Source organism: Platichthys flesus, chromosome 3, assembly GCF_949316205.1.
Source record: "Platichthys flesus chromosome 3, fPlaFle2.1, whole genome shotgun sequence".
NCBI lineage: Eukaryota > Metazoa > Chordata > Actinopteri > Pleuronectiformes > Pleuronectidae > Platichthys > Platichthys flesus.
The window spans coordinates 9,696,870-9,723,905 of NC_084947.1; the positions used below are offsets into that span (position 1 = coordinate 9,696,870).

At 43.1% G+C, this 27,036-nt stretch overlaps 3 protein-coding genes and 1 long non-coding RNA gene across 6 annotated transcripts; 3 read left to right on the top strand and 1 right to left on the bottom strand.

Moving 5' to 3' along the window:
- Nucleotides 1–79: 79 nt before the first annotated feature.
- rab3c (RAB3C, member RAS oncogene family) lies at nt 80–14,966 on the bottom strand. Of its 2 annotated transcripts, none has more exons than XM_062384916.1 (5): nt 14,897–14,966; nt 12,812–13,036; nt 7,577–7,695; nt 3,182–3,306; nt 80–2,729 (listed from the first exon to the last, which is right to left on the bottom strand). In XM_062384916.1, exons 1-5 carry the CDS (start codon nt 14,912–14,914, stop codon nt 2,539–2,541), a joined length of 678 nt encoding a protein of 225 aa, XP_062240900.1. In that variant the 5' UTR covers nt 14,915–14,966; the 3' UTR covers nt 80–2,538. The 2 variants fall into 2 exon arrangements, with proteins under 2 accessions (XP_062240900.1, XP_062240901.1); XM_062384917.1 differs by lacking the exon at nt 14,897–14,966 and adding an exon at nt 14,385–14,568.
- LOC133950789 (uncharacterized) lies at nt 9,008–9,760 on the top strand. Its single transcript, XR_009920416.1, has 3 exons — nt 9,008–9,140; nt 9,225–9,289; nt 9,610–9,760. It is a non-coding gene; the product is annotated as an uncharacterized LOC133950789 (long non-coding RNA).
- A 2,418-nt stretch (nt 14,967–17,384) lies between the features above and the next one.
- si:dkey-190g11.3 (uncharacterized protein LOC567059 homolog) lies at nt 17,385–20,178 on the top strand (the record flags this gene model as incomplete). The annotated part of the gene is given in 6 exon segments (XM_062380888.1): nt 17,385–17,629; nt 17,631–17,682; nt 17,684–17,716; nt 17,799–17,808; nt 17,811–17,839; nt 17,875–20,178. Coding segments are annotated over 6 exon segments (549 nt in total), but the record flags the coding sequence as incomplete, so codon positions are not given.
- A 282-nt stretch (nt 20,179–20,460) lies between these two features.
- Nucleotides 20,461–25,794, top strand: plk2b (polo-like kinase 2b (Drosophila)). 2 transcript variants are annotated; one of them, XM_062381786.1, is made up of 14 exons: nt 20,461–20,686; nt 20,787–20,894; nt 21,009–21,125; nt 21,366–21,495; nt 21,706–21,889; nt 22,056–22,254; nt 22,394–22,541; nt 22,681–22,775; nt 23,044–23,176; nt 23,367–23,447; nt 23,775–23,934; nt 24,217–24,346; nt 24,515–24,625; nt 24,778–25,794. In XM_062381786.1, exons 1-14 carry the CDS (start codon nt 20,501–20,503, stop codon nt 24,967–24,969), a joined length of 1,974 nt encoding a protein of 657 aa, XP_062237770.1. In that variant the 5' UTR covers nt 20,461–20,500; the 3' UTR covers nt 24,970–25,794. The 2 variants fall into 2 exon arrangements, with proteins under 2 accessions (XP_062237770.1, XP_062237771.1); XM_062381787.1 differs by having other exon boundaries at nt 23,778–23,934.
- The last annotated feature ends 1,242 nt before the right edge of the window (nt 25,795–27,036 follow it).

The window sequence follows — 27,036 nt, forward strand, 5'->3', positions numbered from 1 at the left end:
ATTTCCTACAATCTCAAAAACATACTTCTTACTTTGCTTGCACTCCAAGAAACAAATACACTCAGATACATGTGAAGTCTTAGTTTTCTAACATGACATTTGTGACTTTATCTGCACAGCTACGTGAACTCTTCCTCTATGACATGAATCTTGACTTCACGATAATTCATTTCATGGCTATTTTCACAAAATGATAATATCACACACACACACACACAGGTACACAGATGCACACGTACCGAGCACGTGTACAAACATATGCGCAGGATCTCTGAACTAGTTAATGTGCATCCCCTTGTTTTTTTTGTTTTCTTTATTATTATTACATGAGTATGGCATATGGCATGGACTAAGTTTTTCCTCCTGACTAAGTTATCTTTCACAACAACACTACATTTTTTGACATGATACTACAACTTCAATCAACACCCAACAGTTAGCAGGAACAGCATTTAGTACGTGAATACATTTGTACAAAAGGTATACACAAAACAATACAATATATTACGGAATTTGTCTCTTCAATATGGCAGGTACACACACGCGCGCACACACACACACACACACAGTCACACATTCAGTGGCTGAAGCACACAGTCCTTTATTCTTAGAGAGATTGTATATCAGGTTCAGAGCCACTCACTCACATCCTGCACACAGAGTCGTACTCTCGGACGGGAGAGACTATTTACAGGGGTTTAATTCATAAAATATTGCACTTATTGGCCCATAGCATCTCACAGCGTTTGCTATGACAATGCTCCTAAATCTGTAACACAGAGTGATGTATATACACTATCTTATTATTATTATTTTTATTATTATTATTATATAAATCTACATAGATAAGTCAGGACTGACTTCATGCACTTTTTTTTAGCTTTTATTCAACTATGCAACAAACAACCAATGATGCTAAAGGAACTATAATGATTTGGCACTAGTGTCTTTTCAATTGCAGACCTAAAAAGACATTCTGGATTTTAAATTGAACTATAGAGTTTTACTATACAGACTAAAGTTATTAAGATCTCAATAGTTTCTTCTCCATTGGAAGTTCCAATTTTAATCTACTGTATTTCAGAGCTATTTTTCTGTAGCAGAGTATTAAGGCCATATTATAGGGAAATAAACTGTGATTTTGAAAAAATTAATTTGTAGTATTAGGCGAATAAAGTTGTGATATTATGAGAAAAAAATTCAGAATACAGCAAAAATAGAGAAATAAATATCAAATATCTTTTGGATCTAGAATGATTTTGGATCATTCTGGATCCTAAATGTTGATTTGTCTTATAGTTTCTTGGGAAAACACAAAAACTCTTTGAATATTCCACAGATGTAAAGTACAACTTAACAAGATGCTCCACCTTCTCATTTGGATCTTCTCATATTCCCGATCCAACGAGGCAAAAAATGAATTTATAAAAATGTCAGATTTGTTCCCCTTTAATTGGCCTTAATACTGAATCATTGTTTCTAAGAAGCTTAGTGAGATTTTTTTTCAGGAGGGACTTTAACAGCACAAACAAGAAACTTTAGCATGCGGACGGAACACTGAAATAATGCTTTTTAAATATATGGCTGTTTATTCCATGCCAGAGCTGATTTATGTATCAAACACTGCACTGTCTTGTGCAGTGTGAGATCTATTCTTATTTAAATGCTTGATCATCGCTATCACGTGGAGATGAGGATGGTTAGATTCGGGGTAAGGCTTATCTTCAGAGGAAACAGCACAGACAGTGTGAGTGACTTTTTGGCGGCATGCTCATCGCATCAAACTATAAAGGGGTCGTCTTGGAGGCTAAGCACACTTTACTTACCAGAGATATCACACATCTACGGACAGCAGAACATGGAGTAGTACTTACATCAACGTTACACATACCGGACTAATTCCCGAAAAGTAAGAGGCTAACTGAGGGACTTACAGAGGCCGTGTTGGAGATGCTAAAAGGCCACTTTTTTAAATTCCAAGGTAGATGATTTTTAAGATGGCCAAGTTCCACTCGTTTGTGACTCAGACAAGATAACACACACTCATGCAAACCCACACTCACCCACAAGAACACACACTCGTTACACACAACGAATCCGCTACGTCCTGACGTGCACTAAATCACTGATTTGGCAGCTTTAGGAGAAAATTAACCTAGAAAAAGGATAAAGGAAAATACTGTACAAAAAATTAAAATGAAATCATTATTAAAGCACTCATTGATGTTATCCCTCATATTATAATTATTTTAAGTCTTAAAGATTTGTAAAGGTTTTCTGGATTAACTGTACAGTCGGACTATGAACTATATCTAGCCTTATCAAACATACTTGGCTTATAATCGTACTAACTAGCCAAAGAATGACAATAGTGTCTCTATATTCTAGATATCCTGTTGTGTGTCACGTTTTGTAACATCCATGTGTGTTTGTCTGGTTATTTTTCTCTTGATATAAGGTGATAAAGTTGAGAGATAATACGAGTGTTTTGTTATTCTACTTCTAAACTGGGTTTGAGCGGCAGTCCGGAGAACGCTACTAACAGTTGCATCCGGGCTGCTGCATGGGCGGAGCAGTGTCTGTGAGTTTGGCAGTGGGCGCTCCCGTGGTGCTGGCCGGGTCCGTGTCCAAGCTCTCGGACATCTTGTCGCAGATCAGGTCGACGAGACGCTCGAAGGTCTGCTTCACGTTGACGTTGTCCTTGGCGCTCGTCTCGAAGAACTCGAAACCTGGGGAGGAGGAAGAGCGGGTGACGTGAGAACATGGAGAGACAGGAGCAGCCAAAAAACGACTACTAATACTAACAAGATAGATATGATTCAGACAAGATATTGTCATAGTTATCGTGCCAGTCTTGACACTTTGTGAGTTTTGTTTCCTTCTTTGGACTTCTTTCATCCTGTTTTTTTTGCCTGTTGCTCATCTGCATCGTTGAACTGTCAGTTTTTTGTTCATCACCTTATTCTGCAAGAAAACCTGGACACTCTTATTTCCCTTTCGTTGTTTTGTGTGTTCTCTATCATATCAAGACTCCTTCACATGTTCTGTATGTACAAGAATGAGAGATAGTCTCTTCCCTCAGAGAACCGAGGTTACAATGTCACCAAGTGATCCAAGGCCCTTTAAGCCCTAGGTCCCCAAAATGTCCCATATGAAAGCCACACAGGGATGTTGCTCTTACCCAGCTGTTCTGCCAGCAGTCTGCCATTATCGACCGAGACCACTCTCTCCTCCTCCATGTCACACTTATTGCCAGCCAGCACCACCTGTGCATTATCCCATGAGTAGGTTTTTATCTGCGTCGACCTGCAGGAAATCAGAAACACACACACACCAACACACACTGTCAAATTAACACTGCTTCTCTGTTTGATTGAAAGTGTCACAAAACTTCCTGCCACCTCTAATTGGACAGGGGGCCTTTGGACACAGACATGGAAGATGGCAGATGGGAGGACATGATGTAAAGTTTGTCGGCCATTTGGACCAGAGTCATTTCATCATTGTGTAATATTTGAGTCACTGATGGCAGCGGTGGGAAAGTGGGTCAGCTGTCTCTGTGTACTGAAAATATGAATTCGCTGCTCTGATGTAGGTTGGTACTTCTATTATGTGACTCTGATATTTATCACACATATTCCAGAGCCCTTGAACTATAAGGCTCTATTTTCTAGACTAGTTTTTATGACCTCTATAAACCGTACAAGGGACGAAAGCTTGTTAGCCTTTATATTATTAGATATTGTTGCTGCACAGCTTATTGGCATCATTAGTGAGACATGGACAACATAATCCTGATAATAGCTGATGATACAGAGGATGCACTAACATCAAGCAACTCAACATGTCTGTTATTCAGCAGCTTTACACAAAAGCTACTGGATGGATGCACTAAATACTCTGTAACATGTTCTTCTCTGACCAATCCCACATCCGTCTATGTTTCATGGTGATCCATCCGGTACATTTTACATTATCTTTGGTGGAAACAAGTGGACATGGATGAAAACATAACCTCCTTAGCAGAGGCAACAGATAATGGGCAGCCTCCTGTAAAGTATTACTTTTATCATTATCGTATATATAATTAAAAATATGTTGTAGGTTCCTAACAAGATGGGTACAATGATAACAGAAAGCTATATTTTTACATTCCAGATTAAACTATTAGATCATTTGGCACTCATCTATTGCCAGATAAACACGCACATGCGGTTTACACTTCACACTTTACTTTGCCGTCTGCACACACAATATGGGAAGGAATTTAAGGAACACATTTTCCTCCTGTGGTGTTGCAGTTTGAAAGTAGGGCAGTGAACATACTACAGGCTGAAAACGGGAGGAAAGAAAGAGGGGAAGAAACAATGTCTCAGAGAGAGAGAGAGAGAGAGAGAGAGAGTCTGTCCAGTTCTGGCTTGTTGTAGCAGGTCAGATGTGGATACAAACTGACAGAAAGCCTCTTGTGTCACATCTCACAACACGCTCCACATGCAGGCTGTAGTGTGTCTGTGTCTGCCAGCGGGAAATTGACAGATGGTGAATTAAAAAGATGCAGATCCCTGGACATTGTTGTCGTAACGGAATTAATATTTTTGCAAATGATTTGATCGATCCCCCCCCCCCCCCCCCTGTAAATGCCAGTGTTATCATATTTCCCCGTCTCTTCTCTGTCACAGGAAATGAGCGCGTCACACTCGTCTCGAGCTCCATCCAGCCACAGTCGAGGAAGGAGCCGTTGCCATGGAAACCTTTTTTTTTTTTTGCTCCAACCTTGTCACAAGGAACAGGAGAAAGAGAAAGTGGATTTAAAGCCTGTGTCGAATGAAACCCACAAAAAGAAGGATTTAGGTTTATATGAAGGGTAACAAGACGAGGCTCCTCACTGATTTATGAGTGTGTGTTGAAATGCTCCCAGGTAACTCTCCAGGATTGTTGCCGCCAGTGACACACTTGGCTCCATTAATTAGCATCCCCCTCACAGACGGCAGTATTCCATTAAAGTGTATATACTAGCTGTGTCTGGCAGCGACCTCTTTTCACCAGAAAGCAAAGTTTTTCTCACTAATAAATTAATTTCATTACAAACAAGGCTGTCAAGGATTTCCACACAATTCATCCCCCCGAAAAATACAACAGATAGTAAATTCACCGTTTAAAGATTCAAAACTGCAAAAAATGTCTCACGGCAAAAGACTAGATTAATGAAATAATTAAGATTTCATCACATGAAGACGTGTTAGGTAAGATTAATTATGAGCGAAATGCAAAACTGAGACATGGGAACACGGTTTCATGTTAAGCTGACCCTAAAATAAAATTCATGTATATTAACTGATGGCTATTTTTACCCTTAATGTCTTCAGTGCGAAAGGTGGCTCGTCCTCTATCGTGCAAATGATCTTCACTGTGTCTGCTCTCTGGTCCACTGCACTGCTTCGTTGCAAGAGACCTTTTTTTGCAGGATCCCTGTACCGGCATTGAGTTAAACATTGCATTCCTTATTTCAGAATACAGGGCTTTATTTGTGGGCTCAGTGTCAGGGGCTTGTTGCAGCAGCTGTCAAATGCTGCTAAGCAAAGTGACGGAGGCTGAGCAGACACTGGCCTTAATCGCCTCTGCCACTGTCCGACCATCGGAAGCAAACTCAGTGACATGCAGGTGGAGAAAAAATACCACTCCCTCCATTGAGCCTGGATGAGTCATAGTCATAGCATTATTTCCCTGAAGTTTGCAGATGATGATTCAGAAATCTTTCCCCCTCTCATTCGGTGCTTCGGTAATCTTTCTGCAGCAGGCGGGGGGGGGGGGGGGGGGGGGGATTACTGCAGGGTGGTGGCAGGGTGTAAATAAAATGGGAAATGGCAGATTTTCACCACAAGTCCTATGCAGAGTCCTGGAGTAAGATCTTTTGTGGCAGAACTTTGTTTCTACAAAGCTGCTTGTTCTGATGAGAGCGTACTAGTTTCTCACGGCGGGGAATCGAACCCAGAACCCGGTTTTCGCAGCTGATTGGGCGCCACCTATGGTGCCATGTTTAGACATGACTGCATCATCGTAATTCACTGAACAGTTGGACTCGGGCTGGGGGTCACTGTTCAGCTCACAGACGCTGGGGTGACTCAATGGACCACAGCTATGACCTTTGCAAGTTCCCCCTAGACCCCCCCCCCCGCACACGTCTGGAAAAGATTCACACACAAACACACTACGTAACCAGTCTGTCAAACGGACATTGGAGACAGACTGTTAGGATTATGACACGTGGCTTTTTGTTCTGGTCCACTGATGCTCGGTTGGTACGTGCCATGTTTTTGCTTGTCCCTGCTCTGTTTGAACTCTCCTCAGTCTCAGCTGCTGTCCGGGCTTCACCATCACTTCCTGCTCCTCCCACCAATCACTGGAAACCAAACTACTCACCTCTTACCATTGGTGGGATGTCACAAAGTACATTTACTTATTCATTACTGTACATGTTTTAAGTATTTGTAAGTAGATTTTTTTTCATTTACTTTCCAGGTTAACTTCATATATTTAAAAGTTATAAATAACGAGGGGAAACGATCCATTGTGCCAATCAGAGCAGGCAGGTAACATTAGACCCCGCCTCCTGCAGCAGCTCATTGAGCAACACCGGAGATGGCGGTCCAGACTCAGCCATTAATTAATACAACAATGTGTTTTCAGTAGCATCATCTGCAGCATTGATTTTTAATGTGATAGAGTCTGTGCGATTACAAGAAAACATACAGCAGGTACAGTTACTGAAGTAGGTGCACTAGGAAATAGGTTGCACTCGGCAGGTACTTTTACTTTGAATACTTTTAGCTACCCTTTTTTTTCAAAGCTAGAGCTTACCTTCACTCCAGTGGATAAGTTACTACTTTTAATTGATATGTCTTTTGACAATTCATTTGTACTTTTACTTAAGTGATGGGTTAAGTAGGCCACTGCCTCCTGCTACATAACGCCTTGATCTTCACCTCCTTGCCAGAACGTCTTCTCACCTTGTGGCTGACCTGTTCAGAATTTATTTTGGTGTGATTTTTGTATTCCTGCCTTCTCCTCACCAACTCCATCTTCTCCTCCTCTTGCCGCTGGATCAGCGGCTTATACCTGCTTCACCTCAGCCAACTCACCCTGCTTCCCTCTCCATCCCCCTCCTCACCCCTCTCCCTTACCAGACACTCTGCCCCTGGACACTGGATTCCCCTACCCCTTAGATTGTTTATGCACTTGCACTTCATGTCTTCATATTTCCTAATGACACATATTTTTTGTTTATACATCTCTGCACTTATGGTGGTTATAAATATCCTGTGTATATGTCGACAGTTCCTGCAAACCTGTTCCTGGTCACAAACTCGAACACAGAGAGAGAATCTGTGTCTGTTGGGATGATATTGGGACGGGAAGCTGTTTCAAATGTTTAACATCAAGTGGGCAGGACATCAAATGACTGAAGCCTAATGGAGACAAGCAGGAAGTTCTCTGGACAGGATCTGGAGCTCATAACAGGATAACCCAAACAGGACCCTTCATGCAAAACGGTCAGAAACAGACCAAGATGACTCACCAGTCCTGCACGCAGCCGAACGACTCCTCATTGGTGATGTCGTACATGAGAATGAAGCCCATGGCCCCGCGGTAGTAGGCGGTGGTGATGGTCCTGTATCGCTCCTGGCCTGCTGTGTCCTGCACACACAGAGAACATGATACAGCATTACTGTTAGCCAGCTGACTGATATGTGCACTGTCATGGTGAGCAGCATCAACACAACTCTGCACTTTAACGGTAAATGAATAAGGGTTGATTTTGGATTTCTTCATTTCCTCGTGGCTTCATTTACTGTGTTCGTGATGTGAAAATAATCATTATGCTAATTGCCTCTCTGGCTTCGCATTGATAAGGTGCCAAAACCAGCAGTTCAGTTTTGGCTGATGTGATAGATTCTCTCCTCCACTCGGCTCTGGGCTGCAGCATTCAGAGATCAGTAGCTTTTATGACGTGCGCCTTATAGGAGAAGGTCTAAAAATAGAAGTCAATGGTGTAAACACTGGGAATCTGCTCCCTGTTCATGATAAGGCTGAACGAATCACTGAAAGGCGAAACAAGCGGGTGATTACACAGCGCTGGAGGAGTGGTACATTGCAAACACGTGCAGATCACCCTGGAAACAAGTGCCCACTGCGGCGCTGCAAGATGTCAATGGAAATGCTAATGGGTCCCAGCACAGACAGAGGAAGCTCTTCTATAGCGAGTGCGTTTTAATGTGGAGGAGAAAATGCATCAGTTTGTTTGATCTCCTACCTGCAGGTTTTCTATAAACCTTCCTCTATTGTTGTGTATTAGTGCAATTTTATGATGAGACACATGATAATAAATCCCACTGACATGCATTCTGTTCGTACTGTGTTTTCACTGTGCCCTTTGGTTCAGGCCTTTGTAAACTCCAGACTTGTCTGCAGGGGGCATCATGGTGGGAGGAAAGGTGGAACTAATGGTGGAGGGCCCCTAACAAACCTGGGCTAAATGGGACTTGTTACCTTCTTTTTGCATGTTTTAAAATCTTTAATATCAGTTTTTATAGAACAATGTCATCACTTTTCAAATTTGCTTTGTATTCTTAATAATTTTACAACAATTGACTCCTGTAAGTCCCTGTGTATGTTCTGTCTGAGTCTATTTGCTTTGTATATGTTTGTTTTCATGTTTTATTTGTTTTTATTTCTATTTGTCCTTGATATCTCAATTGGACCTTCAGAATAAATAATTAAAAATTAAAAAATTAAAATATTAAAAGATTGTTTTGTTTGCAAGTATTCTAATATCTAAGAAAATAACTATCACTTGTGAAATAAAACTAACTGGGTCAATCAGTTGAGAAATCGACCCTTTCCAAAATGGCAGCTCTCTGTGTTCCCTTTTACCTCCCCTACAAAAGATGGACAATGGTTTAGTCCACCTGAGCACTGCTGAACACAGCTCATGGGCAGAGTGAGGCCTCAGGGCCTGAGGCTGCAGCACCTGTGCCATTGTCATGTCTTCTCCAAGCACATAGAGATACCACAGGAGGTGGGGCAACAAATGGGAAAGGAAAGAGAGACAACAGCTTTAACAGGTGTCTCTCAAAGGAGAGGTGAGCATTCCCAACAGTTTCAATATGGTCTATTTATCTCTGTTTCCTGGCAAAGCCCAACATCATGAAACACCTGCTCCTCAGTTTCAGAAACAGCCCCTGACAGTTTGACAGCTGCTGCCTCATTGTTGCAGAGGAAGTTAATCAAGGTGAGTTCATGAAGTTTTGTGGAAACGTTACTGCAAGCAAACAGTTTGCACTGAGGTGTGGAGCTTTAGAGCGACTACAAGTCTCTTTCTATATGAGCTAGCGTAACATGTTTGGTATCAACAGATTTATTGTAAGTTCAAGATCAATTTGATTCCATCGGCTCAACAACTCAGCTGGCAGTGACAGATATGATTGAAGGACTCACGCTGTTCACTGACAGAAAACACCACAATAATCTAGCTGATAACAAAATGCTTGATTTGATTGTTTGATGTTTTTTTCTACCCACACATGTGACTTCTGCTGTTGGCTTGACCAGGCTTTTAGCAAACTGGTCCCAGAATAGACTGGACAGTCCTGCACTTCTGCCAGTTCAAAACCACTTTCAAGGATTTAGAAAAAATGAAAACCCATTAGTGCGTATTCACTTTTAAAAAACTCCAGCATCATCTATGTCGGTTAAAGATAGAATTGAGACAAACGTCACATTCTTCCCGATTGATCATGTTATTCTAAGCATAGCACTGCAACACATTTGCTTTGCATTTATATTTTACCTTATTTGTCATTCTTGTATCTTAATTAAAGAAATTACCTTCATTTAATAGACTGATATCTGAGTGTGATATTGTGGCTCTTGAATTGACGTGGACTGTTCGGCCTTGGTGACGGTATGAGCTCTACTTCGACATTCTGGTTGGAAACTGGTTGGTGACTTCCTTTTGGTTTCTACAAATAAAATATGACTCAGTTCAGTTGTCCTATAGTGTGAGGAGTTACAAAACCCAGATTACTTGTTTTAATTGTGGTAGTTCATTAGTCACTGCTCTAATAATCACTACAGCTCCACCGCCTCCGCTCAATCATTTGTTTAAGAGAAACAATCAAAAGATGCAGCTGAGCGATGGATCAAGAGGGATTTAGCCCACGGATGCTGCTCTAATGTTGGGCCAAGCTTTTTGTTCACAGTCCTGCTTTAGTCTTGTTAAACACAAGCCCGACAGGCAGCACTGGATTGTTATCTGCCGCAATGGTTCTGCTGCTTTGTGTCATTCTGCACATGGCTTCAACAGTGTGCCCATTATAGCCAGAGGACAGCTCTGACCTTCACTCCACACAGAGCTCATAGCCTGCCAAGCCTCCACAGACACAAAACACACACACAGACACACACACACCACAGCTCGCTCTGACCTGTTGTCAGTTCACTATCAGACTAAAATATATGATACACAATATTATGGTGTGTGTGTCTATATAGGCCGCTACAGGCCTCTATCACAGTGCAAATGGAAACAAGCACCCTCTTCAAATGAGGTTCACTAGCTAGGGTTAGATTTCCGGCTTCATCTGAAGCTAAGGAACTGGTAAGTAACCTTCAGATATAGTTTTTTACCATATTACACAATCCTACAGCTGAAAGAATATCAAGTCTAATCTGCTATGCTCCAGAGCCTTGTCTTCAAGTCTGAATTCTAAGTCTTGGCGGTTTTAGTAGCTTATCGATCCTGTGCTGTGCGCTTGACCCTGACCTCTGCATTTCCAGGCTATTTTAGTGAATGTCTTTGCATGTTCTCCATTAAAAAGAGAGTGGGACAGAAAAGAAAACAATCTGCTGAGCCCCGAGAATTGGAGCTGCTTGAGGCTTCGCTTGTAGTCCGCAGCTGAGCAGAAATCGATGCAAGAAGCTGACTATCTCGAGGGCAGCGGCAGTGAGTGAGGGCTGACACTTGACAGAACTCTTCTTCATTCAATAAAGTGAGCTGGCTGCACTGTGTCTCACTTGCTACGGCCTAATATGACAACAGGGACACGTCTATGATGCATTAGGACACTTATATCTCTCAGGAGATAAATGGTGCGAAGGCCACACTGACATGAACCAACAGCCATCACCTTAAAAGGCCACTTAGTGTAGATCCAGTTTTGCCTGAGCCCAATTAAAAAAGACAGGCGAAATTAACTAGAGGCAAGGCCAATCCTTTCTTACCTCTTAATATGCTTGTCTTTGCTAATGATGAAACGCATTATCCCGATAAGTCAGTCATTTGACTGCTCAAACTCAGTTTTCAAATCCTGCCGGCCCTTCTTCTTTATCTTTTTATGTGTGATTAGCAAACAACCAAATATCTGGGGATGGCCCATTGCGGCAAGAGACAACTACAATGACAAGTGAGCAAAAGCTTCTAAGTAGAAATGGCATTTGGTGTATTACCGTGGAGACTGACGAGGAGAAGTAACGAGAGAAATCCTCCTCCTCAGAATCTCAGATGTCTTATGAGGCAATCTGCCTCAACAGCTCAGATGAACTCCTAATTAAACAGCCTTAGACGTTCTTCACTTTCCCACACGTTGGCAGGAATGTGTTGCTTCTTTGTTCCTCCCCACCGCGTGCCAAACTAACACTTACTAGTCTCCTGTCGGTAATGTTGAGACTTCCATCTGTCTCCGTCCTTCCATCGTTGAGTGTTAAACCTCGAAAACACAATAGAGCCTTTCCTGGAGCTTTCTTCTATAAATTAGGCATGCAAGCTGAGGTGCCACATGCTTTTCAAAGACTGAGGAACAAATCACTGAATTTAATTTAGTTGCTAATTGAGATTCAAATTCTCGTGAAATGATCTTTAAAGATTGCTTTTAATGACATCAGCATCCCTTATTAGTTTCTATCCATTCCTGCACAGCTAATATACTGAAAGAAGTTTGACTCTAAAGATTCCCGGACATAAGTATCCATCACATCTTTTCTGCAACAACAGATGCTAGGGCAAGTGTGTCCAAGCATACCAAGCAAGCATGCTCCAACCTAAGAGCCAAACCACTGACTACATTTTGAATTAACCCATAGGTGATCCCATGTGTGCAGGACTTGTTTCTACAGCAGAGCACACCGCCATCAAGTCGCAGCCTGTCACAGTCCTTGAATTGTATTGATCAACATCGAAGGACATGGGCAGAGGTCAGGAGAAAGTGGGTCTCTGGGTAAAAGATTGACAGCCCTTTATGGACAGGAGTCTCTCTGCGGGAACACCAGGGATGAAAGGAACAGGAGTAACAAGGGGGCAGGGCAACTCTGAAGAGCCCCTTCCCCCTTATAGAGCATGGCAAGTCCTCCAGGAGACCTTGGAGGACGACAGAAAACTGATTTCTCCCAGACATGAACTGTGTTTCAACATGCAATTGTCCAGGATTGAAATGGATTAGATGGAAATTTGTGCATGAATGGAATGACAAAGAAACTGTGAAAGGGAAACGTAACGCTGCAGCTTTGTCTACAAACGTGTTTTCTTTCTTCCATAAAAATACCTTAATTCGGTCATATGCTAATCTGAGTTTAACGTCCTAAATAGATGGATTTATAGGAGGAGAGTAAGTTATTATCTGGTGTTGACCGGCTAAGGAATACATGATTATCTGAATTAACTCATCTTTCATACTGTATTCTACTTGTTTGTTCAGGGATCAAAACATTTTGTGACTCGCTTCTAAATCCTCAATGCTTGGATGTGTATATCACTTACCCAGATCTGCAGTTTGATCCTCTTGTCGTTCTTGTACACGGTCTTCACCTTGAAGTCGATGCCTACCGTGCTGACGAAGGCTGAGGTGAAGGCGTCGTCGGCGTAGCGGAAGAGGAAAGACGTTTTGCCCACGCTGCTGTTGCCGATGATCAGCAGCTTGAACATGTAGTCAAAGTTTTGGTCCCCTCCCTCCCCCTTCCCTTTCACATCCTGAGTGGCAGCCATCTGCAACAACAAAACAAGAGACGCTGAAAAGAATACATCAAGAGTGTCACAGTTTCAAAACTGTTACGCAAAAGAAAAAACACGAACCTGAATGTGAGACTTTCATTTTTTCAGTTCTTAAATAAGATAACATTCTAGTCTATACGAACACAGGCCAGGAAGTGAAGGTGAGGAAGAGCTGTAGGTATAGAGCAGTGAGAGCTTGATATACGGGCCACAGATCAGAGGTGACAGAAGGCTGTGTCAGGCAACACAGCATGACCAGCACAGCATGCTGTGGTATTGATGAGTGTAAGATTACAGGGATTTAAAAAAGCTGAGTTTGCTTTCTCCAACGTCCTCGTTTTTTCACGATTCCATTTACGAAAATTACTGCAATTAATACGTCGGTTAGTATTTTATGTGCTGGAGAAAAACATGTCAACCTCAACTCTTCTTTTAAAGTTAGGGTTATGTTGTATTTATTTTTTTGCCATAGATGAGCTTGTATTCTCTAATACTGTTATTTTTTCCCCACTAGGGTTTCATTAACAGAATTTACTATTATTACCGTAATTACCTTAAGAGCAACATAAAGCTCATAAAAACAGGTCAGATTTAGTATTTCATGTGCTAGTAGAAGTGGATCTGTATTGTACTGGAGAAAAACACGTCAAGATTCACTCTTCTCTCCCGTTCAGTTAATTCTATGGACATTGCTATTTTCATTTGACAGTCCAAAGACTCCACCATTCATTTTTCTTATTATCAAACATGAAATCTTTATCTACGTTAAAACGGCTACAAATGCTAATATAAGTGCATCTTTCACCTCCAGCGATGCACACACACCGAGCATTATTTCCGTGCAAGCTGTCGGCAGTCAACGACCCTAAGAGGACGAGTGCTCTATAATCGGCGGGATGACAAGAGCACAGTCATCTTTAGCTCCAAGGTGATTGTATTTTTTTGACAAAGCCACTGCACTTATATGTCAAACATGTGCGGCCGAGCTCTCCCTCTCTCCCTGTAGCCTGGTTATGCGGTTATAAAAAGATGCCGGACATCCATCCTGCACATCCTGCGCTGGCTTTCCGGAAGAAGAAAAAAAAATCACCATTGAGGCATCGTTTGCAAGGACACCGCCGAAACATCAGTGCACTGCCGGCATCACCACACAAAACACGATCAAACCCGTTCGATCTGATATAAACCCGCACATGGAGGAGAAAGGCAGCCGCATGCATGGAGAATATAAAACGAGGACATTTGAGCAAGTGTTCTTTTTTTTCTTTTTATATATATCTGGAGGAAATTCTTGCACATTAAACTACACCCGAAACGCGTTGAGGACAGTGTGGTGACAAACCTGATCTGAAGGCCTCGGCTCTGATCTGTATCTGTCTCGGGTTTGCAGAACACGGTCTTTTTGATTATCTGGATGTCTAATGCAGTTGACGTTCCCCCCTCCGTGTCTCTGTTTAGAGCGCGCACCGGTTTCAGCACCTGGGAGCTGTCCCCTCCGCCTCGGATCTGGCACGCGTGCTGGCTGGCTCGCGTGAGATGACGAGCACGAGCGAAGTGTGTTACGTTGAGGGTCTCTGACGTTATCATAGGGGTGGGGATGAGGGAGGGGGGGGGGGGGGATATGGGGGTTGTAGTTTTTGCTCGGAGTCGCCGCAGAGGCGGAGGGCGATGGTCGAAGTGCAGAGTCGACTACATTACTCGGCATGCAGCGCAGCCCAGATGTTCGCAGCTGTAATTATTTTTATATTCTTGCAGAAATCCTTGTGCACAGTCTCTTTTAATGTCCGTGCACATCTGATTCTTCATTCTGTTTGTCCTACATCTCTAGCCTTCTAGTACAAACATGCATCTTACCTTCCCATACAAATCCATTTAATCCTCAGCAATACGGGCCCCTGCTTGTGTTGGTAATTCACTCCAGAGACGAACCAAACTCCCAGCTGGGCAGCATGAACTACTGTAATTTGTTTCTCTTCTTTTCAGGAAGCAGATATATTGGCCTCCTCTCCTTGTGCGTCATTCTCGCTCGGCCCTGCTCTCGTCCCCCCCCCCCCCCCCCCCCCCCCCCCTGCAGGCTGCAGTCAGCTCCGCTTCACAGGCGGCTGAGTAAACACAGGCCTGAGTGCCAATTATTATTCTTATTCATTGTTGTTGTTAGTATTGTTGTTATTATTATGGGCCTTTGAATGGGAGCAGGATGAGGAAGTAGGGGAAAAAAAAGACATATTTGCAACTGCAATCTCATCAACCCTTATTTTCCCCAACATCCTTAATGGGGAAACAGCAATAAGGAAATGAGGATCAGCATTTGATCCTTTTTACGCGATATAATTCCAATTTCCTATCTTGCCCCTGAAGGCAACGTTGCTACTAAAAGACCAGTCCACAGACACAATCACATCGAGGCTGTTACATAATCGTGAGGTAGATGTAAAGGTTCTGGCAGACATTTGATATGGCGTGTGTATAAAGGTACCAGCCCTTTGACGTGTGTGTGTGTGTGTGTGTGTGTGTGTGTGTGTGTGTGTGTGTGTGTGTGTGTGTGTGTGTGTGTGTGTGTGTGTGTGTGTGTGTGTGTGTGTGTGTGTGTGTGTGTGTGTGTGTGTGTGTGTGTGTGTGTGTGTGTGTGTGTGTGTGTGTGTGTGTGTGTGTGTGTGTGTGTGCTGCTGAGAGCTGAGGTTTTGTGTCTCTACCTCACAAATGCACTGAAAGATATTTGTATATGTGTGTGTTTCTTGCTCATCAGAAAGTTTAAGTAAGTTTTTGTTCATTCACTTTTTAAGGTGACTGACTCAACTCTGCTTTGGAATAACGTGACCTGTGCTTCATGTTGACAGAGCTGCTGTGTCACATCGTGTCTCTACATAAACCAAAAAACGTGGTAAACAAACACAACTTTCTAGAAGTCTCCATTAGTAAATCATCTATAGCACCCCCTGCTGTTGAAAATTGTGCTCTGGTGATATGGAGTAATATTTAACAAAAGCTATATTGGTAGAAATAAAGTAAGTGTTGGTTTGTAACTCCACTCACTGACCTTCTGATGCTGAAGTGACCTGTGTTAGTTTTAACCTGAGCGATCTTAACCTGTTTAAATGCAACATGTGCTCCTAATGAGATTCACTCGTTTATCACATTTAAGAAGTTGAAGTTTCAGTTTGTATCCACATATTCCCTTTTAGTTAACGTCAAAATGAACTTGATGGTTTGAAGACTTCAACTTTGCAATATTTTATTCTTCCTAAAAACAAAATATATTCTTCACTCGTAGATGGTTTGCATCCAGGCCAAAACACTTCATCTAATGCACTGCGTTACCATTTTAGGGGGCCGACCAACAAAATGGATGCTCTGATATATTGATCAGTATCACATGTTCAGTGGGCAATCAGAAACTACAGAATGACCAATTTTATGTTTGATTTTGAAAAGCTGTCTTATTTACACAGTTTGTCCACCAGGCAGCACTGGTGAGATTATTTATCCAAATAGTCAGACTGAATTTCTATTTGTTTTTACCTCAGTCGTTCGTTTATAGTTTATGGCGTCATTCTCAGTTGTTGCCCGGAGCAGGTAAGTACATTTTTTCAAGTTTATTAAGGACATGTTTATATATATATATATATGGTTTTTTATTTCTGCAAGGCAACATAAGATTAGATTAGATTCAACTTCATTGTCATTGCACAGTACAAGAACTTATACAACAACAGCCTGTTAGCTAGCTCTGTACAGTGCTAAATCTCCATTCTACCACCAATTCAATTCTGATTGGTTGACTCAAACAAAATATATATATATATATTTTTTTTAATCAGATTTTCTCTTGATCACAGTATCTGTCGTGTTAGAGGATAAATATCTTTTATTTGCTGTATTTCTAACCACGTTGATGACAGCACTGTCTGCACTAACGAATAACATGTCTCCGACCTGTGTTTCCTTTAAACTATATGATGCCTTGTCTTTCTTTTATTTGATGTTTATTATAGGAAACAGCTGGAGGTATACAATATGACAGATTATACCCAGTTTACTTTAGATACACCAGACAGTGCTGTATTTATCATTCAGACAAAGAGAGTGGGAGATCAGATCTGAGTTTACAGGCACAGCACTCAGGAGAATGGATCATTTAATATGCTTAATATGAAGCTTAGTTGTTTTCACACGAAAATACATCTTCAGGCTGTTATTCTCTTTTTTAGTGGAGGTTAATAGAGGCATCTATCATTGAGGGATAGATAAGACACTGTGCCATGTTCCAGCTCCGATTACCAGAGAGAAGTTTTGTAATCATAAAAATACCACATCACCTGTCTGATGTGTCTGCTCACTGTGTGTTTGCACTGTGCTCCAGGTCCCTTATTTGCCATCCAGCAAAGATCAGACACTGAACATTATGAAGCTGCTTGAGGGACGAACGGGTCGCTTTGCAGATCCTGGATAATATTTGTATTATGCTGGAGTTTTAATATGATTTTTTTAATGCTTGCTGTTGATCTCAGGCTACACAAAGCTGTTTAGTTCCTAGGTGTTTGCAGCCTCTTCTGCCAGCTTCCACTGCACAGGCTTTGAGATAGACTCCATTAGTGGCGTATGCCAGGAGCAAGGCCCGCTGGACCGAAGTGCCCCCCCGGCCGAGCAGCCTTTGTTAACAAAGACTTCTGGAAGGTGAGACACTTACAGAAAGTACTGCTGTTCTTATCGATGTGAGTTGTTACATCACCACGTTTCTGTCTCTCTTCTTTTACAGACTGATTTGTCTTTGTGACAGCTTTCCTTGCTCCAGGAGTGGTAAGCTGGAGGTTTAAATACAAGAACGATTATAGGATCTGCGGGAGAAGCTGTTGAAAGAGCTTGCGGATGACGGGCGTGTCATCGCTTGTCGTTTTCCTTTCCCCAACTGGCCTCATCGATCGTCTGTCGGCTCCGGTCTCGATGAAACTTTTTCTTATGACATGGACACAGTGAGCTCACACCTGAGAAACGTACCAGATACACCGGTGTGATTAGTCACAGTCTCTGGGTCTCACAAGCAACACATCCTCCAGACACATTTTACCAGATTACAAAATGTGATGTTCAAAGGAAAACCACTGTGAGTTTTGGGAAAATTGCTGATTCAAGTAGTTTGCGCACACTGATCAGCATTGATTCTTTTCTGTCGCCTGAACATAACAAGAATGAAAGGGACTCTGATTAGACAAGAAGAAGAAGGGATTTCTGCAGCACTTATCCCACAGTGTTTGTTCAGCCTCGCCACTTATAGAGAAAATGTAGTACACCATATTTCTGGTGGCTGCATAAGAAGTCTTCCACCAAAATTAATTTCCACATTAACACTGATAAGCCTTCTTGATGGCTTGCTACAGGGAGGATTTTGAGTTTAGAGCTGTTGTTTGTTCTTTTAATAGTTTTCTTTTGATTTGTTGGTTTGGATTTAGAATGCATGGCAGCATTATAAAAACCACTGCAGCGCATTGCTGTTCTAAAATCATACTGTGGGTCTCAGCTTTTGTGTTAGGGGCCACCACCTCACAGGCAGGTTACTGGAGTCATCTGCTTCCCCTGACCATAGGGACTCATATCCTGTGACTCCGTAGAATATGCAAACCAGCCCGATAATCATCTAGGCACAGATGAACCCCTCTGTGATGTTTTTACAGATCTATTAGTCTGTGTGTAGTGAGAACGATAGTGCCACCTTTTGGCAACAGGAAGTAAGCCTAGTTTAACATATTTTATTCGATTTTCATAAAAGTTTCACCGTGTGGTCTGCTCTTGAAGGCCTGGTTTAATGCATGATTAGTGGGCGTGGTCAGGTGCTGCTTGACGGACACAGGAAGTGAAGCATTTATCAGCAAATGTATTGAATGCTCAAAGGCCACGCTTAAAGTATAGTAATCCCAACAATGTTAACTGGTTTTCTCTACTTTCTTGAGGAATAGAAGCCTGAACAGTGTAAAAGTGATAAACACAGAAAATATTAGTAGCAAATGACGCAGATGCATTATGCCCATCTATTAACTTTGTCCTCAATAACTGTTCTTCTTCCTTACATGATAATATATACAAGTTAAAAGTTATTACAGAGCCAAGATCAGATTCGGCCTTGATTTTGCTTTTGATAATGATTTTGCTTTGGAAAGGGTATGGCACTGCCAAATTACAAAGAAAAAAAGCTTAAAGCTGATTCCTGTAAGAACAGGATAAACCCCGTCCACAGTCATTAAATCACCTTTTTCCTTGGTGGTGGAGAGACAACCTGCTACTCAACGTAGCTCAACTCAACCAAGCATACATAGGCCTTTTGTAAACGCACCACACCATTGGTGCAATCAGCCGTCAACAGCTTGAGGCAAGTGGCGACTATGAGAGTCCTTTGAGGAGTCGTAAGGCACAGTTGTACATGTGTAGAGCAACAAAGTCTGTGGTTGTAGATAATGCAAAATAAAAAAAGCCAATATTACATTAAAAACAAACAAAAAAGCCCAACAATTAAAACAAATGATGTGCAATTTAACAGGGAAGTAGTGAAGCAATAAAGGGAAAAAGACTAGAACATTTTTGTGAAATTACCTTAAGATCTGTGTTGCGCAATTAACTTGTGTTTGATTTAGCTTATTAGGGTGTTATTAGTGTTTGGTTCCATTGTTAAACTGATAAAGATATCTCCATGGATTGTGCAGCCATGATGGAGCAAAGTGCCACTGAATCTGTGTCATTGTGGCCCCTGCAGTAAACAGGAGGATGATACAAATCCTTCTATTACACATGCCTGACTTAGCAAACTGACATCTCTGCAACCTTTTCTCCTCAAACCACTGCTCACAGCCTCACAAGTCAGGCTCCTATGTGCCATACAAATGTTTATTTTTTTTTGGTGAACATAATGTCGAGGGCACAACAGGTCTGATATCCAAACGCTCCACCTGAGGGTGCTAGTGCTCCAAACTGAGCTTGGTCCGCAGACACCGGATGAGAAGAACCTGAGCAGAATTTGGAAAACATGCATCCTCTGCATTGTGGGTATTCCATCGAGCAAATGCACCAGATCAACACATCCTTTAATACAATCCTGCAACACAAATTAAGAAGCTCAATTCAATTTACTGGGTTCCTGTATGAATAAAACTGGCAAATATAACAATTCTGCTTTTGTTGTTAAAGCAAGTGGTGCAATCATCAATAATCATCATAAATTACAATAGATGAGAAAGAAAACACACGTTGCTTTATCCTCTTTGATTTCATATTGCTGCCATAATCATCATCAACGTCATCATCATCCCCACCAGGATGGATAATCGATATCAGGCAGACCTCATGCTCTCGTTTCACACCGTGACGTCAGAGGGAGGGCGGCAGACAGGGGGTGGGGAGGATTGCCAGACTATAAATCCTCCCAGACGGAGACTCTGCATTCAGAGTGAGAGACGAGTCAAAGCCCAGCTCATGGAAGTACAGAGGAATATCGGGCCCCAACAGACGAACAGCAGCAGCATGTGTGAGGCGACGCAGAGGTCCTGCGAGCCGCGCAGGAAGAGGACGGATGAGCGCAGTGCGCCCTCGGAGATGGCGAGGATCATCACCGACTCGGCCACGGGGAAGTGCTACTGCCGTGGGAAAGTTTTGGGAAAGGTAGCGCCAGCTTCTAGTCTTTTTAAAACACTTTTTTGAAAATTGGGATTTACCTGCAAGGCGAAGTATGTTAACAGTGTTTTCTTTTTTTCTTCTCCAGGGAGGGTTCGCAAAATGCTACGAGATGACAGACCTCTCCACCAGCAAAGTTTACGCAGCCAAAATCATCCCACATTCGCGTGTCTCCAAACCGCACCAGCGGGAGAAGGTAAGCGCGCAGCTCCGGTGCCTGTGCGCACTGGTTCCACAGGGGAAGTTTAAAAACAAAACAAAAACTTCCAGTTACCGTCTCTGACCTTTTTTGTTTTCTCCCCCCTGACAGATTGACAGAGAGATAGAGCTGCACAGAGTACTGCACCACAAACACATAGTGCACTTCTATCATCATTTCGAGGACAAGGAGAACATCTACATCCTGTTGGAATACTGCAGCAGAAAAGTAAGTGCAAGTCTATACAACTCCTTACTAATGCTGTGGATCACACCTGCATTGCACCCAAAACCATCGAGGCAGCACATATATCATATTCAGAGTCTGCCCCCACTATACAATACCTCTAATTTGAAAATGCATTTTATCTGTCTGCAAATATGTTTTGTGACAATAAAAATCACAGTTCTTATGCGGTAGGAAGCATTTCTTATAATTCTCTTCCCTATATGTTTTGTGTCTTTGCAGTCGTTAGCTCATATCCTCAAGGCTCGCAAGGTGCTTACTGAGCCAGAGGTGCGTTACTATCTCCGGCAGATTGTCTCTGGACTGAGGTATCTGCACGAACAAGACATCCTGCACAGAGACCTGAAACTTGGTAAGAATTTCCTTTTTTTGCTGCTGAGACACTTTGTTCCCTAGTGTAAAGACGCCTCCTTTGCAGCGAGGACATCATTGTTTTATTCCAGCCTTTACCTTGTCCTCTAGTTTGTCTTTTAAATCAATTCATCAAGGGGACACGGCCTCTTTGATGCTGGGTTGAATATCAGGTGCTCACCATCTCACTACCTTTCCTCTCCCCCTGCAGGTAACTTCTTTGTCAGCGAGTCGATGGAGCTGAAGGTCGGGGACTTTGGTCTGGCTGCCAAGTTGGAGCCGGCAGGAAACCGGAGGAAGACAATCTGTGGGACTCCCAACTACCTGTCCCCTGAGGTGCTCAACAAGCAGGGCCACGGCTGTGAATCAGACATCTGGGCCCTCGGCTGCGTAATGTGAGTACCATAACGATCAATCCATCGTTAGGGAACTTGAAAAGATTAAATATTATTTGTCGTTATTATGAATTTTTAAATAAAAACAGTGTAATAGCACAAACAAACTTGTTATTCTGGGTTAATGATGGAAACCGGCTCACGTTTGACCTCCATCCTGTTCCAGGTACACCATGTTGTTGGGCCGACCCCCGTTTGAAACCACCAACCTGAAGGAGACCTACAGGTGCATCCGCGACGCGAGGTACTCCCTGCCCTCGTCCCTGTCGCCACAGTCCAAACAGTTAATCGCCAGCCTGCTCGCCAAGATCCCAGAGGACAGGCCCAACCTGGACCACATTCTGAGGCACGACTTCTTCACACAGGTTGGACTCTACACTCATCTCTCTCTCTCTGTCTGTTCCACTCACCCTCAGTCTTTCTCTAAATGTCACCATGTGGGAGTAGAGCAGTGACCCCCTTCCCACCAGCCACACACTGACCCACTTTTCCCCTTCCCCACAGGGCTTCAGTCCAGAGCGTCTGTCGGCGAGCTGTTGCCACTCGGCACCAGATTTCCACGTCTCCAGTCCAGCCAAGAGCTTCTTCAAGAAAGCTGCTGCTGCGCTCTTCGGTGGGAAGAGAGACAAGGTCAAATACTACGAGACTCTGAGTGAGTATCAGATCCACCAACTGTTGACTTTCAGTACCAAGAATTATTAGTCAACCCGTTGTCACATGTTATCTCATGTGGCTGCTGGTGGAAAAAGGCCACGCTCAGATTTTTAATGTGCGTTTATTTTCTTTAATAGACAAGTTAACCAAAGAGGAAGAGGAGATCTACAAACTGCAGCACGACTTGGAGAGAACTGTCATCAGCCAACAACAGTGCAAAAAGATTTCCGAGGTAAGAGACAATTTATTCAACTCCAGCCAAGATGTTTACAAGAGTGTAGGCGATGATTACTTTTTTCAAACAGCAATTACACGGAGCTATTCACAATCGAATGAGTCACTCCAGTGCTGCACTGATATGATGTGAAAAAATAGCAATCACTTATTTTTATCCTCAAAGCCGACCACTTTACACCTGTGGGTAGCTGCTGAGTCATAGCAGGAGGAAATGCTCCAAACTCGCAGATTCTGAATTCTGTCGTCACCGGTTCTCACCTCAGAATGGAAGTCCACTTCCGCCATCTGCAGAGAGCCCCGTCGCCTTGGCAACAGAGAGCCTGTCCCCAGCGACGCAAGATACCATCCGTCTGATCGTCAGGGGGAGTCTGGGAAGCTGCAGCAGCAGCAGTGAATGTAAGTCACACACACACACACCCACCCACGCACACACACAGCGATGCCAGCATGGTGTGACTTATGTAACACCAACGTAGATGCAAATGACTGAATTATAAAGATTTGTAATGACTTGAGTGCAAAGTGATTCCTCGTGCTGCCTCAATGTGACACCAAACTAAATGACCGGCTGTGGTTGTTCCTGCAGGTCTTGAAGACAACACAACCGGATGTGTGGCTGAGACGGTCGCAAGTGTGTTGAGGGGATGTTTGGAGAATATGCCCAAAGGTGAGTGGAGTCTTTGAAAGATCATGACCCTTGTACTGCACGTTTCATTGCAGAGATACAGCTCTTTATCTGGAATTCATATATATATATATATATATATAAATCAAATATATACACATTTCCTCCCAGCCAATTACTGGTGCTTAAAGCCTCAGCACACTTTGTAGTTACACTTCAGTGAACTGGGAGGACATTTTGAGCACACTCCAGCACTTGAGTGCTTTAACAAAGTGAACAAGGTTGCACATAAGGTTTTTCATTCCTCTCTTAAATCGTCCCTGCAGCTTCATCTAATCCTCTCCCTCTTTGTGCCCCCCCCACCCACAGCAGACAACGTTCCTCAGGGCTCAACAAGCTGCAGTCTCCAGTGGGTCACTAAATGGGTGGACTACTCCAACAAGTACGGCTTCGGCTACCAGTTGTCTGACCACACCGTCGGGGTTCTCTTCAACAACGGCACTCACATGAGCCTCCTGCCTAACAGAAAGTAAGCACTGCCCTGCGCTTTCACAACACTCTGCCGTCTCATTGAAAGTAATTAGTCACCTCATATAATGGGGATGGCTTGTTTAAGCTTGCTGTAGTGCGTGCAAATTCTCTCAGGGAGCTGTCAGTGGTTTAAGTGAAGAATTAACGACTTTAATTTGAGTAGATTAGTTTGTCTGGTTAGATTTTCGGTTGCCATGTCACTGAAATCAATAAATTGAATGTTTTGTTTTTGTAATGCGAGCGGATTAATAACCCTATCTCCTTCCCTCCATGTTTTTAGGACCATCCATTACTATGCAGAGTTGGGCCAGTGCTCTGTTTTCCCCACCTGCGAGGTTCCCGAACACTTTGTCGGCCAAGTCACTGTGCTCAAGTACTTCTCCCACTACATGGAGGAGAATCTCATGGATGTAAGCAAATATCTCTGCTCCCCCGCTCCTTTTTTGCATTCCTGTAATGTATCCATCCCTCTTGCTGTTGTGTTGCTTTGGTCTCTCCACCCCCTGAAGCATTAGAAGTGGCATCTTTCATGTCGCAGCCTGTCTAAATTCTGATGTGTTGCTCCTTTGCTTTCTCAGGGCGGGGACCTGGGTAGCATGACAGACGCACACATGCCCAGACTCTACCTGCTGCAGTGGCTCAAGTCCGACCGCGCCCTCATGATGCTTTTTAATGACGGCACTTTTCAGGTAAACACACAAACCACCACGGAAAAACATAGGGGTTGCTGGGCACGCTTAGAAGAACGACATTATGGTGCTTTGCATTACACAGAGTTCAGATAAACAAATAGTAAGGAGCAACTTGCAATTATCTAACAGGTAACTTTCTTTCTCCAAAGGTCAACTTTTACCACGACCACACCAAGATCATCCTGTGCTGCCAGAAAGACGAGTACATGCTGACGTACATCAACGAGGACCGCGTCTCCAAAACCTTCAAACTCAGCTCCCTGCTCACGTCCGGCTGCCCCCCCGACCTGCGCGAACGCATGGTGTACTCGCTCAACATGCTCCTGCAGAGATGCAGCTAAACCCGGGACAACCTGTTCCTGGACAGTGTGAAACAAGTCCAGTGCTGCCGCAGTGGAAGGATGATTCAGAGAGGATCTCGTTTGAGACCGGAGGACCAAAGATGGAAATGTGCAAAGTTAATTTACATTCCTGCAGCGCTGCACCTACGTGACTCAGCAGAGGTGCAGGTGGAAGAAACAGCACGGACAATTCTGAAAGAGATTGAGGAAATGAAATGTAGCACAATGTCTGTGGATCGAAAAGGGCTGATTTGTATGTCAATTGTTGTACGAGAGGAAAGGCCGAGGATGTCGGTACGAGTGTGAACCCCCGATGTGTGTGGGGGGGGGGAAAGATGGATATTTGGGAAGTAAAGACAAAAGCTGGGCTGGCTCCAGCATCATGTGTATTGAATAGTTGAGGCTGTTTGTTAGAGGAAATCTCAGTAAACTGATGCTCTGACTGTTACCAGAGCAAGACTGTGGTCTATCTTAAATGTTGTACAGTGTATGTCACAGCCAATTCAGCAGTGCAAAGAAACCATTTGAACATGTGTGTGTGTGTGGATGCCCCAGAGTTCAACTGTCTGTGTGTGTGTGTTTGTGTGTGTGTGTGTGTGTGTGTGTGTGTATCTGTGTGTGAATGTGTGTGCGAGTGCAAGTGGGATGGGTGTAATATCACATAACTTTTAAAACTGTGATTTGTTCTCCCTACTGACAGACGGACTCAGCACATTGAGCTGGGAGGCAGAGAGTGGGAGATGAAAATGTAATCTAAATTATTGTGTTTTAAAAAGTGCAGTATTTATTTATTTAATAATAAAGAGCATTTTCTAAAAAAATAAAGTCTACTCCTGAGTATATTGTGTTACAGTTTCAAGGTCAACATTTTCAATTGTTTACCAGGGAATAATTCATGGATCTTCAATGAAAGAAATCCGACAGGTTTACAAGTCTCATGATGTTTAAGAGTGCGTTAGATCTGGTGCTGGTGGATTGAATTTGAAGGGAAAACTCACTCTCCTAGTTTTCTTAGTGCATTTAAACAAACAGAAAACGAGCTGTGTCCTTGTGAAGCAGCTTCCCCGGCTTATGTCCTGCACAATACGGTGCAGTTCAAAATGTCAAATTTACCCTAATTACCCTTGTATCTCTGCACTCGGCCGAATCAAAGCTAGCGTTTTATCTCTTAACTCTGTTTGCAGCAGGAAATGTGCACAGATCAAGATGGGTGCATGATGAGTGTTTACACAATCTGGTTCAAAGACTTTCCTGAGGTTTAAACCCAGAGTGAATTAATCAAGATTTTCAAAGATGACTGCGGAATGGGTCTGACCTACCTTGTCTCACACAAACACACACATCCCCTAACACACGGACAGCTTATCAACAGAAGGGTCAGTTTGGGCGATTAGGAAACATGGAAGTAAAAAGCCAATCAGTGACATGCAGGTGAAAGAAAACACAGACCGACTCAGTCACAATATGTCCCTGATTGCGTCAGGGGCTCTTGAGGTAAAGTGACTACAGTCATTCTTGGACATATTTTCACATTTACTGACTGTAACCATGGAAACTAGCAACCACTGCCCAATTTGGTGCGAGTCGGAAATGAGCCGGGGCTGTGAATAGAGACGTCTGACGTCACGTGCTCCTCTTTGCAGAAAGTGAGAACTCATGTCGTGACACGCTTACTAAAATTACAACTTGTGTTGTTTTTCATTGCTCTCCACTCGGTCGTTTAATCGGTCCTGTCCGGCACCTCTTCACCTTCCCAGCTTGTGTCATAATGGAAGCTGAACAAAGAGGTTTGAGTCATCCTTTCAGATGTTTCGCTCGGAATATCTGTGAGTTCAATAATGAATGGCTCATGCATAAACATACCCACACAGACAGAAGCCGAACAGGAAGTAGTCGACGAGAGGAAGAAGCAGGAATTATTCATGACGACACCTCCGGGTCTGAGTGCAGGGCCTTTGACGGTAATGGGCCCTGGAATGGATGCTTCAGTGAGACAGAAATAGGTTCCGTTGTTGATGTGAAGTTCTCTGGCCTTCAAGAGCATTTTTTAGCACGTTTCTAGTATCA

Excerpts from the sequence above, each read along its gene's own strand:
- rab3c (XM_062384916.1), bottom strand. Across the intron at positions 7,696-12,811 it reads GGATCAAACTGCAGATCTGG|GACACAGCAGGCCAGGAGCG; the intron begins GTAAGTGATATA and ends CTGTGTGTGCAG. Across the intron at positions 3,307-7,576 it reads TTCGGCTGCGTGCAGGACTG|GTCGACGCAGATAAAAACCT; the intron begins GTGAGTCATCTT and ends GATTTCCTGCAG.
- plk2b (XM_062381786.1), top strand. The coding sequence starts at position 20,501 with ATGGAAGTACAGAGGAATATCGGGCCCCAACAGACGAACAGCAGCAGC. Across the intron at positions 21,496-21,705 it reads GCACAGAGACCTGAAACTTG|GTAACTTCTTTGTCAGCGAG; the intron begins GTAAGAATTTCC and ends CTCCCCCTGCAG. Across the intron at positions 22,542-22,680 it reads CAAATACTACGAGACTCTGA|ACAAGTTAACCAAAGAGGAA; the intron begins GTGAGTATCAGA and ends TTTCTTTAATAG.